Source organism: Lithobates pipiens, unplaced genomic scaffold (assembly GCF_037356315.1).
Source record: "Lithobates pipiens isolate NorthernLeopardFrog02 unplaced genomic scaffold, aLitPip1_a1.2 Scaffold_8, whole genome shotgun sequence".
Taxonomy (NCBI): domain Eukaryota; kingdom Metazoa; phylum Chordata; class Amphibia; order Anura; family Ranidae; genus Lithobates; species Lithobates pipiens.
This window is the reverse complement of record NW_027507903.1, coordinates 480,808,488-480,823,283: the sequence shown is the minus strand read 5'-3', so window position 1 is coordinate 480,823,283 and position 14,796 is coordinate 480,808,488. Positions and strand designations below refer to the sequence as shown.

The 14,796-nt window shown below is 45.2% G+C and overlaps 1 protein-coding gene across 1 annotated transcript in view; it reads right to left on the bottom strand.

The window, feature by feature from the left end:
* Positions 1–502: 502 nt before the first annotated feature.
* The window catches only part of USP18 (ubiquitin specific peptidase 18), a 55,034-nt gene continuing 40,740 nt past the window's right edge, over positions 503–14,796 (bottom strand). The window contains exon 11 of the mRNA XM_077468824.1: positions 503–7,703. Within this exon, the coding sequence (XP_077324950.1) occupies positions 7,631–7,703 (73 nt within the window). The 3' untranslated portion in view covers positions 503–7,630. The remainder of the gene's footprint in view (positions 7,704–14,796) is intronic.

The following is a 14,796-nucleotide window of genomic DNA, read 5'->3' as shown; positions in this document are numbered from 1 at the left end:
ACTGCAGGGTCCTGGTTTTACTATTTTCCCCAATAGCCACAAAGGATATAAATCTGCTTTGTGTGCCCCAAACACTTTTACAAACTCAGATATTGCCTTGTAAAATTAGCAATGATACCATCCCTAAATTTTCTGTATATGATCTCTAAAGTGAGCAGAGCTGTGGGAGGGGCCCAGCAAGCTCCATCCACTACAGGAAATGACAGGAGGGGGAGGAGACAAGACCAGTCATCCTGCACAAGGAGAAAGAGCAGCAGTGACCGGTCTTTATTACAGGAAGTTCTTACAGAGACAGTTTCACACTGGATTACTGCACAGATCTGGAAGAAGTACACAAAACATATCAAGATTCAAGGAATAATACACATGATTCTTGTATTCAGATGATATTTGATTATCCTGGAGTTCAGCTGTAAGCAGCAATCAGATTCTATAAATGTAATGAGCAAATATGGCTTTAAAAACTGCATATATGCATAATTATAAAAAATGCACGCAAGACTTTTAAAAGATGATCATAAGATATTTAAGACACATTTCATGTACAATAAGCTGGTACTGTGACCAGATAAGGAAAACAGACATTTTTGAATACATAGTATCAATATTTTATGTAGAACTATAAATAGCCTGTGAACATGCAATACATTGCAGGTATCGCTTTTATTAAATGACATTCCAATATAGGCCCCCACGGGACATACTTTAATTGATACATAGCTGTAAACTGTTTGTGAACTTTGTTTTTTCAAGTGTTTAACCAGTTCAGAATGAGTAAAGTGCTCCTGTTAGTAAAAAATGGGCATGTTAGTTGATTGTACCAATTAAAGTGTTGACAGACATTCACACATTGCGGGCTGTGGGTGCAAGTAATAATGATCATAAGAAGAACAACAACAATACAACAATAATAATAATAATGATAATAAAGATAACACCACAAAACTAAATAAACTATTACTGTATCCTGTAACTATGAACTGTTTTTTTTGTAGCACTGCTGCCACCTTGTGGCAAAACATGATAATTACCGCTCAGTGGACAGCATGAAGTTGCATTTGTACATACATTTAACCATATGTGCTTTCAGTCATGATTGCCGCAGAAAGGCTGCCAACAGCCTGTTTTTGCACTGTATGGCCTCAGGGACCACAGCTATCCACACACAGGTGTCATTTGCAGCCGCAGGAATCAGTGGATTTCGGATGCTGGGATTCACTGCATGGTTAAAAGTCCATGTGAATGCAGCCTTAGTGAATATTTCATTTGTGATTTCATTAAAGCCCAAAACCAGCTAGAGCACTGACCAAAAAAAAAAAACGTTTTTTCAGTAGAGTGAGGAAGGGTTAGAAATTCCGGTAAAATTTGTAGTATTTGTATTGCCCTCTGTGCCTTCTCATTCAAGTGACAACCACACTCCCTATTTTTTGTATGGGTGTCACAGGGACAGGAAGTGAGGAAAAATCTCCACACAGAGAGAAATAAAAACCTGACAGTGATTTTACCACTTCACAGTTTACATCTTCACAGTCAAAAATTGTTGGCCAATTGTTAGGCTTTCACTTGTCCTATTCCACCTATATGACACATTTTTTATTGAGCGCCATTAACGTTCAGACATTTCTGATCTACGACAGCAGAAAAAAACCTAATTTTTCAAAACTGTTACTAGCAATTGATTCCAAGCTTGTGCCACATCCAAGCAAACTGTCACCTTTGTGCGTCTTTTAAAAGTTCTATTTAAGACTCTAAAGCTGGCCATACACTAGTAGATTCTTGTTAGTGGGGTGAAATTGACGTTAGACTTTGACTACAGTGACGAGAAAATTTGTAGGAGCAGGATGGAAATTTTTTCTCAATTTTTTTAACAGTGTATTTGGCTTTCATTTGGGAAAGTCCATTGATTTTGAGATCAAATGTTAAAAAATGTCATGTCATGAAATGTACAGATAAGAATTTTTTGATGAATGTTAATATGAACATTAATTTGAATACTACTAGTGTATGGTCAGCTTTCAAGCTGTCCCCATTATTTTCTAATGTACCTGCTTGTTCTTTATTGGCATACCATTTTTATCCATATCTCCATATTTATCCATTTGTATCCATATCTCAATTGGCATACTATTTTTATCCATATCTCTTTATTTCTTACATTGGAAAAACAATTAATCCAAATCTCGGATATGTTTGGAAAATTCCCACACCAGTACATATCTTTGGGTTCACATCTTCTATGAAGCTCAATGCACACTGTTATCATAGTATATAAAGCCTCCCAAGCAGCTTTCTGCAGTGGCCTTCACTGGGATTTCAGGACAGGTAGTCATCTGAGCATATAAAATCTGTTCTCCTCCTCCGCAGGATCAGAACTTTATCTTATGCCGCATACACACAACCGGGCTTTCCTGCAGACTAGGTCCGACGGTCTTCCCGACTGACTTTTTCATCAGAGTTCTGATGGGCTTCCGAACAAACGGACTTGGCCACACACGAACAGACTAAGTCCATTCGAAAGTCCGTTCATTTTGACATGATGATGTAAGACGGGACTAAAAAAGGAAGTTCAATAACCAGTAGACAATAGCTTCCCTTGCGATGTGTTTGGTCCATCGGACCAGCATACAGACAAACGGTTTTCTTGATAGGAATTGAGTCTGTCGGACAGATTTGAAACATGTTCTATTTCTAGGTCCGTTAGATTTTTTAAATTAAAAATGATCGGATTATCCCACACACGTTCGGATTGTCCGACAGACTGATTCCATCGGACCTAGTCTGCCGGAAAGTCCGGTCGGGTGTACACGGCATTAGTTATTTTAGCGCTGAAACTTAAAACCTATCTAGCCGAATAATATATATATTTTTGGGCTTGATTAGAGCAGGAATTTTTATTGCTGTCTTTTCCCAGTGGCAGTATTCCCTATCCTGGTGTCCAAGAGTGAGAAGATCTGTCCTGTAGGGAGACAGAATACAATGAAAGCCTATCAGAGGCTCTCACCCATTATTGATAACACTGGCACTACCAGATTGCTATCAACCACACTTTAAAGGACTTACTGTTTAGGCAAACAATTGCACTTTTTGTTATAAAAGTTTACATGAACTTTGCATGCGGAATATGATATAAATAATCTTATAAAGTTGTATATAATTTAATGTTGAGACAGCGCTGGGTACATATACAAATATACCTGAAAGGAGCATACCACCTTTTCAACTCAGCAGCAGTCTTCTAAGTTTAATCACCAATATCACATACACATTGCAGCACAGGAATCATATAATTTAGACATTTTCGGAAATATGGTTGCTGCGACGTGTCGAATGTTTGGTACTAAAGCAGGCCATAGATGATGCAATTTTCTTTCCTGCAACCAAGGATTGCAGGGAAGAAAAATAGCTTGATTCCCCCTTCAACACAGTCAGTGTTGATCGGGGAATCTCTCCCATAGAGCTATTGTGTTCTCCCAGCGGGGTTTGGGCACAGGGGGCCATCCCTGGTGGGAGAATACAGTGATTATTGCTAACGGCTATAGCCGCTGGCAATATTTGCATGTAAACATCTGACATGCTGATAGTACCCAAGTCGATCGACAGATAAAATTGGATACAATCAGCCTGCCCATATATTGTTCAAATCTCGACTGGTTCCTGCTGAATAGGGATGGCCGAACGGTTCGCCCGGCAGTCGTTTCGCTGCGAATTTTGGCTGTTCGCGGTCCGCCCGATCGGCGGACTATTGCTGCCGTTTGCCCGGCGGACTTCCGTGTTTACTGTGTAAAAGAACTTTGACATATGATTACACATCCATCATGGGGTACAGGACAGCCAATTGAGACATTACAGCACATGGACACTTGGACATTCCCCCTAACTTATAAATACACCCGATCCGGCGGCCATTTTACATTCTTTCTTCTGTCACTATAGGGAGAGGTTGCTGTGTGGAGCAGGGAGAGATTGCAGTGACCCAAATCGCTAGCTATTTGGTACACAAAAGTTCTTTTCAGGACTGGTATAGGTGTTAGGTGTAGTTCAGGATATAGGTTTGCTGTGCTACTGATTGTTGAGTTGAGTGTCTTTTGTCAGTTGAGAGAAAGGGACAGGACGGTGTGTGCTGCAGTGACAGCCAGTTTAGTCATTAGCTGTTACTATCAGGTCCACAAAAGTGCTATTCCAGTTATTGTTCCAGTAGCCTCTGTTTTGTCAGTTTATATAGGGACAGGCAGGAAGCTGTGTGTGAGGCAGTGAGGGTCAGTTTAATCAGTAGCTGTTACTATATTAGGTCCACAAAGGTTCTTTTCAGGACTGGTATCAGTGGTATGGTAATAGGCTTGTACACAATATTCTTTCTTCCAAATATAGAAAGAATATTATACTTGACTGCTGCCCTTCTGCTGCAGTCTGCTAATCAGTCAACCCTATACTGCAGCAGTCCTTCATCGGTATAGGGACTGACGTACAGTCTGCTAATCAGTCACACACAACCTACTTGTTCCACAAAGGTCCTTATAAGGACTGGTAAGGTATAGGGTGCTACAGTACATAGGGTTGAGTGAGGTACACTCTGCTACTCTATAAGGACTGGTATAGGTCCACAATACATAGGGTTGAGGTGCACTACTGCTGACCGCTGCCCTATACTGCAGCAGTCCTTCATCAGTATAGGGACTGACGTACAGTCTGCTAATCAGTCACACACAACCTACTTGTTCCACAAAGGTCCTTATAAGGACTGGCAACCTGGTGTAGGGTGCTATAGTACATAGGGTTAAGTGAGGTACAGTCTGCTACTCTATAAGGACTGGTATAGGTCCACAATACATAGGGTTGAGGTGCACTACTGCTGACCGCTGCCCTATACTGCAGCAGTCCTTCATCGGTATAGGGACTGACGTACAGTCTGCTAATCAGTCACACACAACCTACTTGTTCCACAAAGGTCCTTATAAGGACTGGTAAGGTATAGGGTGCTACAGTACATAGGGTTGAGTGAGGTACAGTCTGCTACTCTATAAGGACTGGTATAGGTCCACAATACATAGGGTTGAGGTGCACTACTGCTGACCACTGCCCTATACTGCAGCAGTCCTTCATCGGTATAGGGACTGACGTACAGTCTGCAAATCAGTCACACACAACCTACTTGTTCCACAAAGGTCCTTATATGGACTGGTAACCTGGTGTAGGGTGCTATAGTACATAGGGTTGAGTGAGGTACAGTCTGCTACTTTATAAGGACTGGTATAGGTCCACAATACATAGGGTTGAGGTGCACTACTGCTGACCGCTGCCCTATACTGCAGCAGTCCTTCATCGGTATAGGGACTGAGAGTTTTGTCACAGGGTCATTTAAAAAATGACAGGCAGAGGAAGAGGCAGGCCCTTCCGCAGGGGTGGTATACAGGGGTGGGTCATATTTCTACTGGGGCTGCTTATTATGAGGCGCTCCCACCATCCCTGTGCTGTGCTGACTTCCTCCTGGGCCTGCTTATTAAGAGGGGCTCCCACCATCCCTGTGCTGTGCTGACTTCCTCCTGGGGCTGTACCTCTGCTGTGCATATTATGAGGGGCTCCCACCATCCCTGTGCTATGGTCATTATGAGGGGTTCCCACCATCCCTGTGCTATGCTCATTATGAGGGGCTCCCACCATTACTGTGCTCTGCTCATTATGAGGGGCTCCCACCATCCCTGTGCTGTGCTGACTTCCTCCTGGGGCTGTACCTCTGCTATGCTCATTATGAGGGGCTCCCACCATCCCTGTGCTATGCTCATTATGAGGGGCTCCCACCATCCCTGTGCTATGCTCATTATGAGGGGCTCCCACCATCCCTGTGCTGTGCTGACTTCCTCCTGGGGATGCTTATTATGAGGGGCTCCCACCATCCCTGTGCTGTGCTGACTTACTCCTGGGGCTGTACCTCTGCTGTGCATATTATGAGGGGCTCCCACCATCCCTGTGCTAAGCTCATTATGAGGGGCTCCCACCATCCCTGTGCTATGCTGACTTCCTCCTGGGGCTGCTTACGGTGCAGGTGTCAGTGCTTTATGTCCCGCTGCTGATGTCAGTGCTCTCTATCACGGTGCTGCTGTCAGTGCTGTATATCACGGTGCTGGTGTTAGTGCTTTATGTCACGCTGCTGATGTCAGTGCTCTCTATCACGGTGCTGCTGTCAGTGCTGTATATCACGGTGCTGGTGTTAGTGCTTTATGTCACACTGCTGATGTCAGTACTCTCTATCACGGTGCTGCTGTCAGTGCTGTATATCACGGTGCTGGTGTTAGTGCTTTATGTCACGCTGCTGATGTCAGTGCTCTCTATCACGGTGCTGGTGTCAGATGACTCTATCATGGTGCAGGTGTCATTGCTGTATGTCACCCTGCTGGTGATCATCTCCTGTACCCTCTTTGCCTACCCTGACCTTCCCTCTCCTCCATTGCCTTCATGCGCTCCACAGTCCTGAATTGTCACAACAATTTCCCATATAAAAAAAGAATGCTTGTAGTTGTCGATCCCAGATTCACCTCATACATGTGTTATTTTGTGTCTGCAAATTTGACCTGTAGGTTTGCAAAGTTCGCCTCCCATTGAAGTCAATGGGGCCCGCCGCGAATGTTCCGGTTTGCGAACTATTGGTCCACGAAACGTCCCGTCGGAAGTTCGTCCATCACTACTGCTGAACCAGCCAAGATTCGAACCATCTATGGCCGGCTTAAGCTAACGATTCCCAATACTGATGGTTCTCACTAGTATGCTTCATCTTTATATTTGAAACCTTCTACCTGTTCTCATACGATGAAAAGATTCCATCTGACCTTTTCTGCCGGAAAGTCTGACCGTGTGTACACGGCATAACAGGCATATTTTGAGCTCAGCGTTTAAAGTCAGGAAAAAAAAAACTTCTGGTTTGCATTTCTGATTGGGGCTTTCTGGCAGAAAAAACACTAAACTTGCCTTAACTGTGTACAAAAACGCTATATATGAGTGCTTTTTCTGCCAGGAGAACAGTCTTTTTTATTTAAGCCCAGTGTGCATGGAGCCTTGGAATGATGAGCAAGATGACATCTTCTCAACTGCAACCAAAGCAGCACCCGTGCCATTCTGTATGCCTAGGGAAGGACAGGCTGGGTCCACAAATCAAGGTGTTCATAGACAAAACAGGCAGTTCATTGTGCAGGCACCCTCCACCCTGAGGTATGTTTATTGGCTGGTCTCCCACATCCACCCAAGAGTGATCAGACAAGTGGTATCATCTGCTACCCATGGGCATTACCCAATCCACCATAAGTTTGGCACATCAGGGGGCTGTTATTGCACATTGATGGCCGGCTCCTGTTTAACCGACTTGGGCTAAATACAAAAATGGATTTGAGATCATTATTTTAGCTTGCTGCATTTACATCAATATGACAATAAGTCATTCATATTCAAGAAGCGGAATACCATCAAATGTACAATTCACTCTGCTTATGTCAGGAATTAGGATATAGCACCCACAATAGACAGAAATATTGCAATATACTAAGATGGCTGGTAGAGTGTGCCTGGTCACATGATGCGGCCCCTACAGACTGTGCAGAGAGTGACTACACAGAGGACTGTCCATTGTATTACCATCCTGGGGTCACGTGGGAGGTTTTGTGTCATCTGTTGCAGCGTCTGATTGTACGTAGACTAGTAGGCATGCCGTCACACCCCTGCAGAAGAACACACGAGAAGTGAGACTCATTTTACAGCAATCTACAGCAGCACGGAAAGTGTTATAGTCTAAAAGGGAAACCCCAAGCAAAGAGCTCATTATGCAAAAAAAACTGCAAAAAAGAATTTGTTACACCATTCATTATGAGACTTTATCTCTGTGTAGGAACTTCCTGTAATAAAGACCGGTCACTGCTGCTTTCTCTCCTTGTGCAGGGTGAGTGGTCTTGTCTCCACCCACTCTTGACGTTTTCTGCAGGCAGCCTGTAGTGGGTGGGGCCTGCTAGTGCAAGAAAAAACCCTGAGGGCCTACTGATCCTAGTTATGGATGGGCACAAGGATTTTGGTGCAACTGATTTTACTGTGAAATTAATGTTTTCACAGTCCGTGAAATTTGGTTGGGAAAAGAGATTTCCTTGTTTTTGCTTTCTTTATTTAAAGGGCATGGTTTAACCACATAAGCCCGGACCAATATGCAGCTAAAGGACCAAGCCCCTTTTTCCGATTCGGCACTGCGTCGCTTTAACTGACAATTGCGCGGTATGCGACGTGGCTCCCAAACAAAATTGGCGTCCTTTTTTTCCCACAAATAGAGCTTTCTTTTGGTGGTAGTTGATCACCTCTGCAGTTTTTAGTTTTTGCACTATAAACAAAAATAGAGTGACAATTTTGAAAAAAAAATTCAATATTTTTTACTTTTTGCTATAATAAATATCCCCAAAAATATATAAAAAAAAACAATTTTTTTCCTCAGCTTAGGCCGCTACGTATTCTTCTGCATATTTTTGGTAAAAAAAATTGCAATAAGCGTTTATTGATTGTTATTTGCAAAAGTTATAGCGTCTACAAAATAGGGGATAGTTTTATGGCATGTTTATTAATATTTTTTTTTTTTACTAGTAATGGCAGCGATCAGCGATTTTTATTGTGACTGCGACATTATGGCGGACACGTCGGACAATTTTGACACATTTTTGGGACAATTGGCATTAATGCAGCGATCAGTGCGATTAAAATTGCACTGATTACTGTAAAAATGTCACTGGCAGTGAAGGGGTTAATCACTAGGGGGCAGGGTAGGGGTTAAGTGTGTGTGTGTTTTTTTTTACTGTAGGGGGCATGGCTTGGCGTGTGACGTCACTGATCGTCTTTCCCTATAACAGGGAACAGACGATCAATGACAGGCTCACTAGGGAACATGGGAGAGGTTTGTTTACACTTACATCTCCCCGTTCTTCAGCTCTGTGACCCGATTGCGGGACACCGGTGGCGATCGGGTCCACACCCACGGTCACGGAGCTCAGGCCCGGGTCGCTAGTGTGCCGGCGGCACTTAAAGGGCAACGTACCTGTACAGGAGGGGGGGGGGGGGCAGAGCTGTGGGAGGGGCCCAGCAAGCTCCGTCCACTACAGGAAATGACAGGAGGGGGCGGAGACAAGACCAGTCACCCTACACAAGGAGAGAGAGCAGCAGTGATCGGTCTTTATTACAGAAAGTTTCTGCACAGAGGTAAAGTATCACACTGGATTATTGCACAGATCTGGAAGAAATACACATAGCACACCAAGATACATACAATTGAGTACTGTCCCTTATACTTTTTTTATTGCAATTTTTCAGGACAAGCTTTCAGGGTGTCCCCTTCATCAAGGTCCAAGCAGTACTAATACACAAAGTTTTAGACAATCTCTGGGGGGGAAAAAACCCCACAAACTCACAGCAATAAATTAGGATTTTTAGTGAGATAAGACAGAGAGAGTGCTATGGGGGGGGGGTAACAGTCACAAAGGGGTCATAAAACTGTAGGTTAAAGATTAAAGCCGGTGTTCTGGCAGATAGTGTCCTGCCATCATATAGTGTCCGCCCCGCACTGCGCATGCGCAGTACGGGGCAGAAGAAGCTTCGGAAAATCTCTGAAGATGAATGGCGCCTGCGCCGTGAGTGGAGGTGGTAGCCCCACCATCCAAGCGGACATATGGTTGTGAAAATTAGAGGGCCCCTTGCGGGCGAGCTTCGCTCGCAGCGCTTCGTGCTCGGCCTCGCTGTGCTCGGCTCTTTTATATTCCTACTCTATGTCCACTTGGATGGTGGGGATAGAACCTGGACTCACGGCGCAGGCGCCGTTCATCCTCGGCTATTTTTTCGGAATTTATGTGTGCTGTATACTGCGCATGTGCAGTACACAGCGGACACTATCCGATGGGGGACCATATATGATAGGACACCGGCCATAGATGGTTTGAATCTCGACCAGTTCCTGCTGATTCTAACCATGTATGGGCAGGCTGAATGTGCCCAATTTGATCAATCGGTCAACTTGGGTACAACCAGCCTGATGGATTTTACAAATGCGATTATCGCTAGGGGCTGGTATAGCCATTAGCAATAATCATTGTGTTCTCCGGCTGTCAGCACTATCTGATGGGGATATTGAGTGAATTTCTTTCCTGCAACCTATGGTTGCAGAAGAAAATAGCTTAGTCTATGGCCATCCTAAGAAAACCCAGGTCTAAATCCAGCCCATTATCTTTTGTGTTAAATAGAAATTTCATTCTTAGTTCAAAAGTTTTCCTTTCCTGAGTGGTTTTAAAATACCCTTTAAGAACTAAAACTTTAAGATCTTTCATAGTGTGGTCCAGTGGGGAGAAATGATGCCCCGCAGGTATGCAGAAATCATCTTTCTTATGTCCCTTCATGGTGTGTCTGTGCAAATTCATCCTTGTTTGGAACATCTGTCCTGTTATGCCAACATAAGATCCTTTGCTAAATTTTTTGCATTGGATGAGGTACACAATATTACTGGAGGTGTTGTATGATACCGTTATATTGAAGGTCCCTTTTGTGTGTGACACTTTTTGATAGAATAATTTGGTTGCACATTTTACGTTTTTTTTGTTTCAGGGCCTACTTCCTAGTTTCTAAATCTCTTTCTCTGTCTTATCTCATTTACTATCCTAGTTGAATCATTTGCTGACCATGCTATAGCTGAATGACAACAGCTACTGTGATCAGGCAGCGTGCTCTCTGATCAGTGTAAGGAGGACACTGCTGATCATAGATTGAGGTAAAGAGTCAATCATTGGCTCTTTACCATGTGATTAGCTGTGTCCAATCACAGCTGATCACGGATATAAATAGAAGCCTGTTATCAGCACTCCTTTCATCGTGCTGACAGCATGCGGAGAGAAGAGAGCCAATAACTGGCTTATTTAAAAGAGACCTGTACACTGATAATCCAGACACTGATTATCAGTGTTCTGCTTATCAGTGCAGTCCCAAAACAGTGCCCGCCAGTGCTGCCAATCCGTGCCCATTGGTGCTTCCTCATCAGTGTTACCTATCAGTGCCGCCTACCAGTGTTCATCAGTGCCGCCTATTAGTGCCCATCAGTGCCGCCTATCAGTGCAGCCTCATCAGTGCCCACCAGTGCAGCCTCATCAGTGCGCTGATGAGCTGATGCACTGCTCTACCTTGCCAGACACCACCAGCCACATCATTTTGACTCCACCTTTAAGATCCATAAGGTACATCCAGATATCTGGCTGATGGATACAACCATCTTTAACCCTTGACGTTATGGATGTTTTAATAATTTTTCATACACGCTCTCTATCAACCGGACCTGCATCAAAGTACTATTCTACCTCTCATCTATAGCTACAGTCTATATAGATTTATACCATTAAGTTATACAATAAAATAAGACCATCCCACAATATACGGACCCCTGGCTGATGTCATTCACATTCTCTGTTGCTTGTGCGCTGCTCTGGCGGACATAGCTTTCTTTTCATTTTTGAGTTATGTTTTTTGTCTTTATGGGTAGAGCATCAACATTTGGGATATAAGCTACAAATCTGGAACCCGCAAGTCCTAAGACCCTGAAGAAGATCTGCATATTGTTTTTCGAAATGCATTGGACAGTCTGTCTGTCAAAGCTCTGGGCTTTTCCTTGCAGCTGGTTTCCATTTCTGCTCCCAATATTTGTGTTTGTTGCTTATATCCCCATGTTCATGTTGCTACATATTATCAATCTGTAATAAATTTTGAATATATTTTTTTACCATCAAACTGTTTGTGGCCTGGTTTAAAGTCCCAGTCTGAGGAATTCATGTTTTGATTCTATGTATCAGGTAGGGTAGGTAGGTGTAGGGATGTGGCCCACAATCAGTTTAAGCAATTAGTTGCGGTAGAGGGTGTCTTTAAACAGCAGTGCCCATCAACAGTGGCGTAACTAGAACCTTCAGGGCCCCGGTGCAAGAAACCATGAAGGGCCCCCCTGAACCCCAGCCAGGGCCCTTCCCTCTGAGTCCGGCGGTGGAACTCCAGGGCGTGGTCACAGGTATGACCTTTGTGAGCCCTGTAGTTCCACCACTGGTATCGGTATTTTTTTTTATTATTTTTTTTTAATTTTTAGGTGCCCCATTGGGGACTGTCCCTAGGCAGGATGGGGTCCCCGTCCCCAGAAGAGATGAGGTCCTTCTATCCAGGGCAGATGAAGTTACTGCCCCCAGGTGAGAAGGGGTCCCTGTCCCCAGGGGAGGTGGGGGTCCCTGTCCCCATGTGAGAAGGGGTCCCTGTGCCCAGGGGGAGATGGAGGGGGTATGTAATGGTGTGTGGGGATGGGGTCCTCTCACTCACCGTGACCAAGCTGTAGGCCGCGCACTCATCCATGTTGGCCTGGGCTCCATCCAGTGTGCTGGACGGGTGATCAGCATATCTCCCAGAAAGACCTTTCATCATCTGTGTATGACAGGGGAGGAGGGGGGCTGGCAGACAAGCCTGCAGTGCCCTCCGGGGGGCTCTCATAGGGCTGCACTGCATTTGTGTGCTTAAAGTTTGTTTACCCGGGAGAAGTATGCAGTGCAGCGTGGGCCGGACTCGGGGGGGGCGGGACTCTGGCTGGGGAGAACAGACATCGGACTGAGCGGCAATGCATGGAGCAGGAGAGGGGTACTCTGAGGAGCCTGCTGAGGACACAGGTCATGCGGGGAATGCACAACTAAAGAGCAGCCAGTGCGATAGTCGAGCATGGAGCTCTGATAGTCACCCTCCACCTCCAGCGCACTCATCCATGTTGGCCTGGGCTCCATCCAGTGTGCTGGACGGGCGATCAGCATATCTCCCAGAAAGACCTTTCATCATCTGTGTATGACGGGGGAGGAGGGGGGCTGGCAGACAAGCCTGCAGTGCCCTCCGGGGGGCTCTCATAGGGCTGCACTGCATTTGTGTGCTTAAAGTTTGTTTACCCGGGAGAAGTATGCAGTGCAGCGTGGGCCGGACTCGGGGGGGCGGGACTCTGGCTGGGGAGAACAGACATCGGACTGAGCGGCAATGCATGGAGCAGGAGAGGGGTACTCTGAGGAGCCGGCTGAGGACACAGGTCATGCGGGGAATGCACAACTAAAGAGCAGCCAGTGCGATAGTCGAGCATGGAGCTCTGATAGTCACCCTCCACCTCCAGCCACCCGTGTGCATGGTGCACTGGTACCCCTAGCTGCCTATGCTGCTGCCGGCCATATGTAGAGGGGGCTGCATGGGCCCCCTGCATCACAGGGCCCGGTTGCGGTTGCAACTGCTGCACCCCCTATAGTTACGCCCCTGCCCATCAGTATAGCCTATTAGTGCTCATCAATGCCCATCAGAGCTGTCTCTTCAGTGCCATTTCATCAGTGCAGCCTATCAGTGCCCATCAGTGCAGCCTCATCAGTGCACATCAGTGAAGGAGAAAAATTACATGTTTGCAAAATGTTTTAAAACAGACTATGAAACTGTTTATTTTTTCAAAATATTTTGGTTTTTATTTGTTTATTTAGCGGAAAAAAAAAAAAAACCCAGTGGTGATTAAATACCACCAAAAGAAAGCTCTATTGTGTGAAAAGCATGGTAAAAATTCTGTTTGGGTACAGTGTTGCATGCCAATTTTCACGCAATTGTCATTCAAAGTGCGACATCACTGGAAGCTGAAAATTGGCCTGGGCAGGAAGGGGGTTTTTTCCCCTCAGAAATTGTCTTACATTCTACTAAAACTTTGTGTATTAGTATAGCTTGGACCTTGATGAAGGGGGCATACCCCAAAAGCTTGCCCTGAAAAATTGTATGTTAGTGCAAATAAAAAAAGTATCAAAAACAGTACACAATCCACTAATATGGCTACAATCATCTCAAGCAAGAGGGAAGATGCTGCACATAGCCGGATGAAGAAGCAGTTAACCAACCTAATCACAAAGGAAACACAGATCAACTGTGACATCTTCTCTCTCTCTCAGAACACATAAAGATTAATCTCATACCACAAGGTTTCCGGATTAAAAATCCTTGTGCAAATACAATGAACTCTCCTGATGCAGAAGGACTTTGCAGACATTCCAGTGAAAGATTAATACCTTGCCGACGTCATACGTCGGCAGGTTGGCTCCCCTGCGCCAATTGAGCGACTCACTGTATAGTGAAGAGTGAAGCTGATACATGCTCGGGTCAGAGGCCCCTCCCCTCTCCACTGTATACACTCAGGAAGAGTATATACAGTGGCTGGATCCATGCAGCAGAGTCCTGGACAGTCAGGAGGCAGCCATCAACACTTTTCACCCATCAAACTAAAAATGGATTATTCAAATATACATGTCGATTTCCTAGACCCTACAGTATACATCAGAGATGATAAACTCCACAGGTCAACAGTGGCGGCTGGTGCTCAATATTTTGAGGGGGCGGCAAGCCAACGGACCCCCCGTGGGAGACGGGCAGGAAGGTGGCGATCCCCCCACCCCCACGCGGAAGACAGACGGGAAGGTTGCGATTAACCCCCCACCCTCACGGGAGACGGACGATCGGAGGCCTCCTTACTTTAGGAGGTAGGGCTGCTGTTCCTCGCTGCTACTCCTTACTCCAGGGACTTTGCTTCTCCTCTAGGCTGCACAGGAAGTGGGTCCTGAGACCCGATTGGCCTGGAGTCCTAAGACCTACTTCCTGATTGACCGGGAGGAGAACCAAGAAGACAATAGCAAATATTAATTTGTTATTGTCACACAACTGGGTGGACTCAGGGTGCAGTGCTCTTCACCTCAAGCCCACCCTTTTTTGAAGCAAATT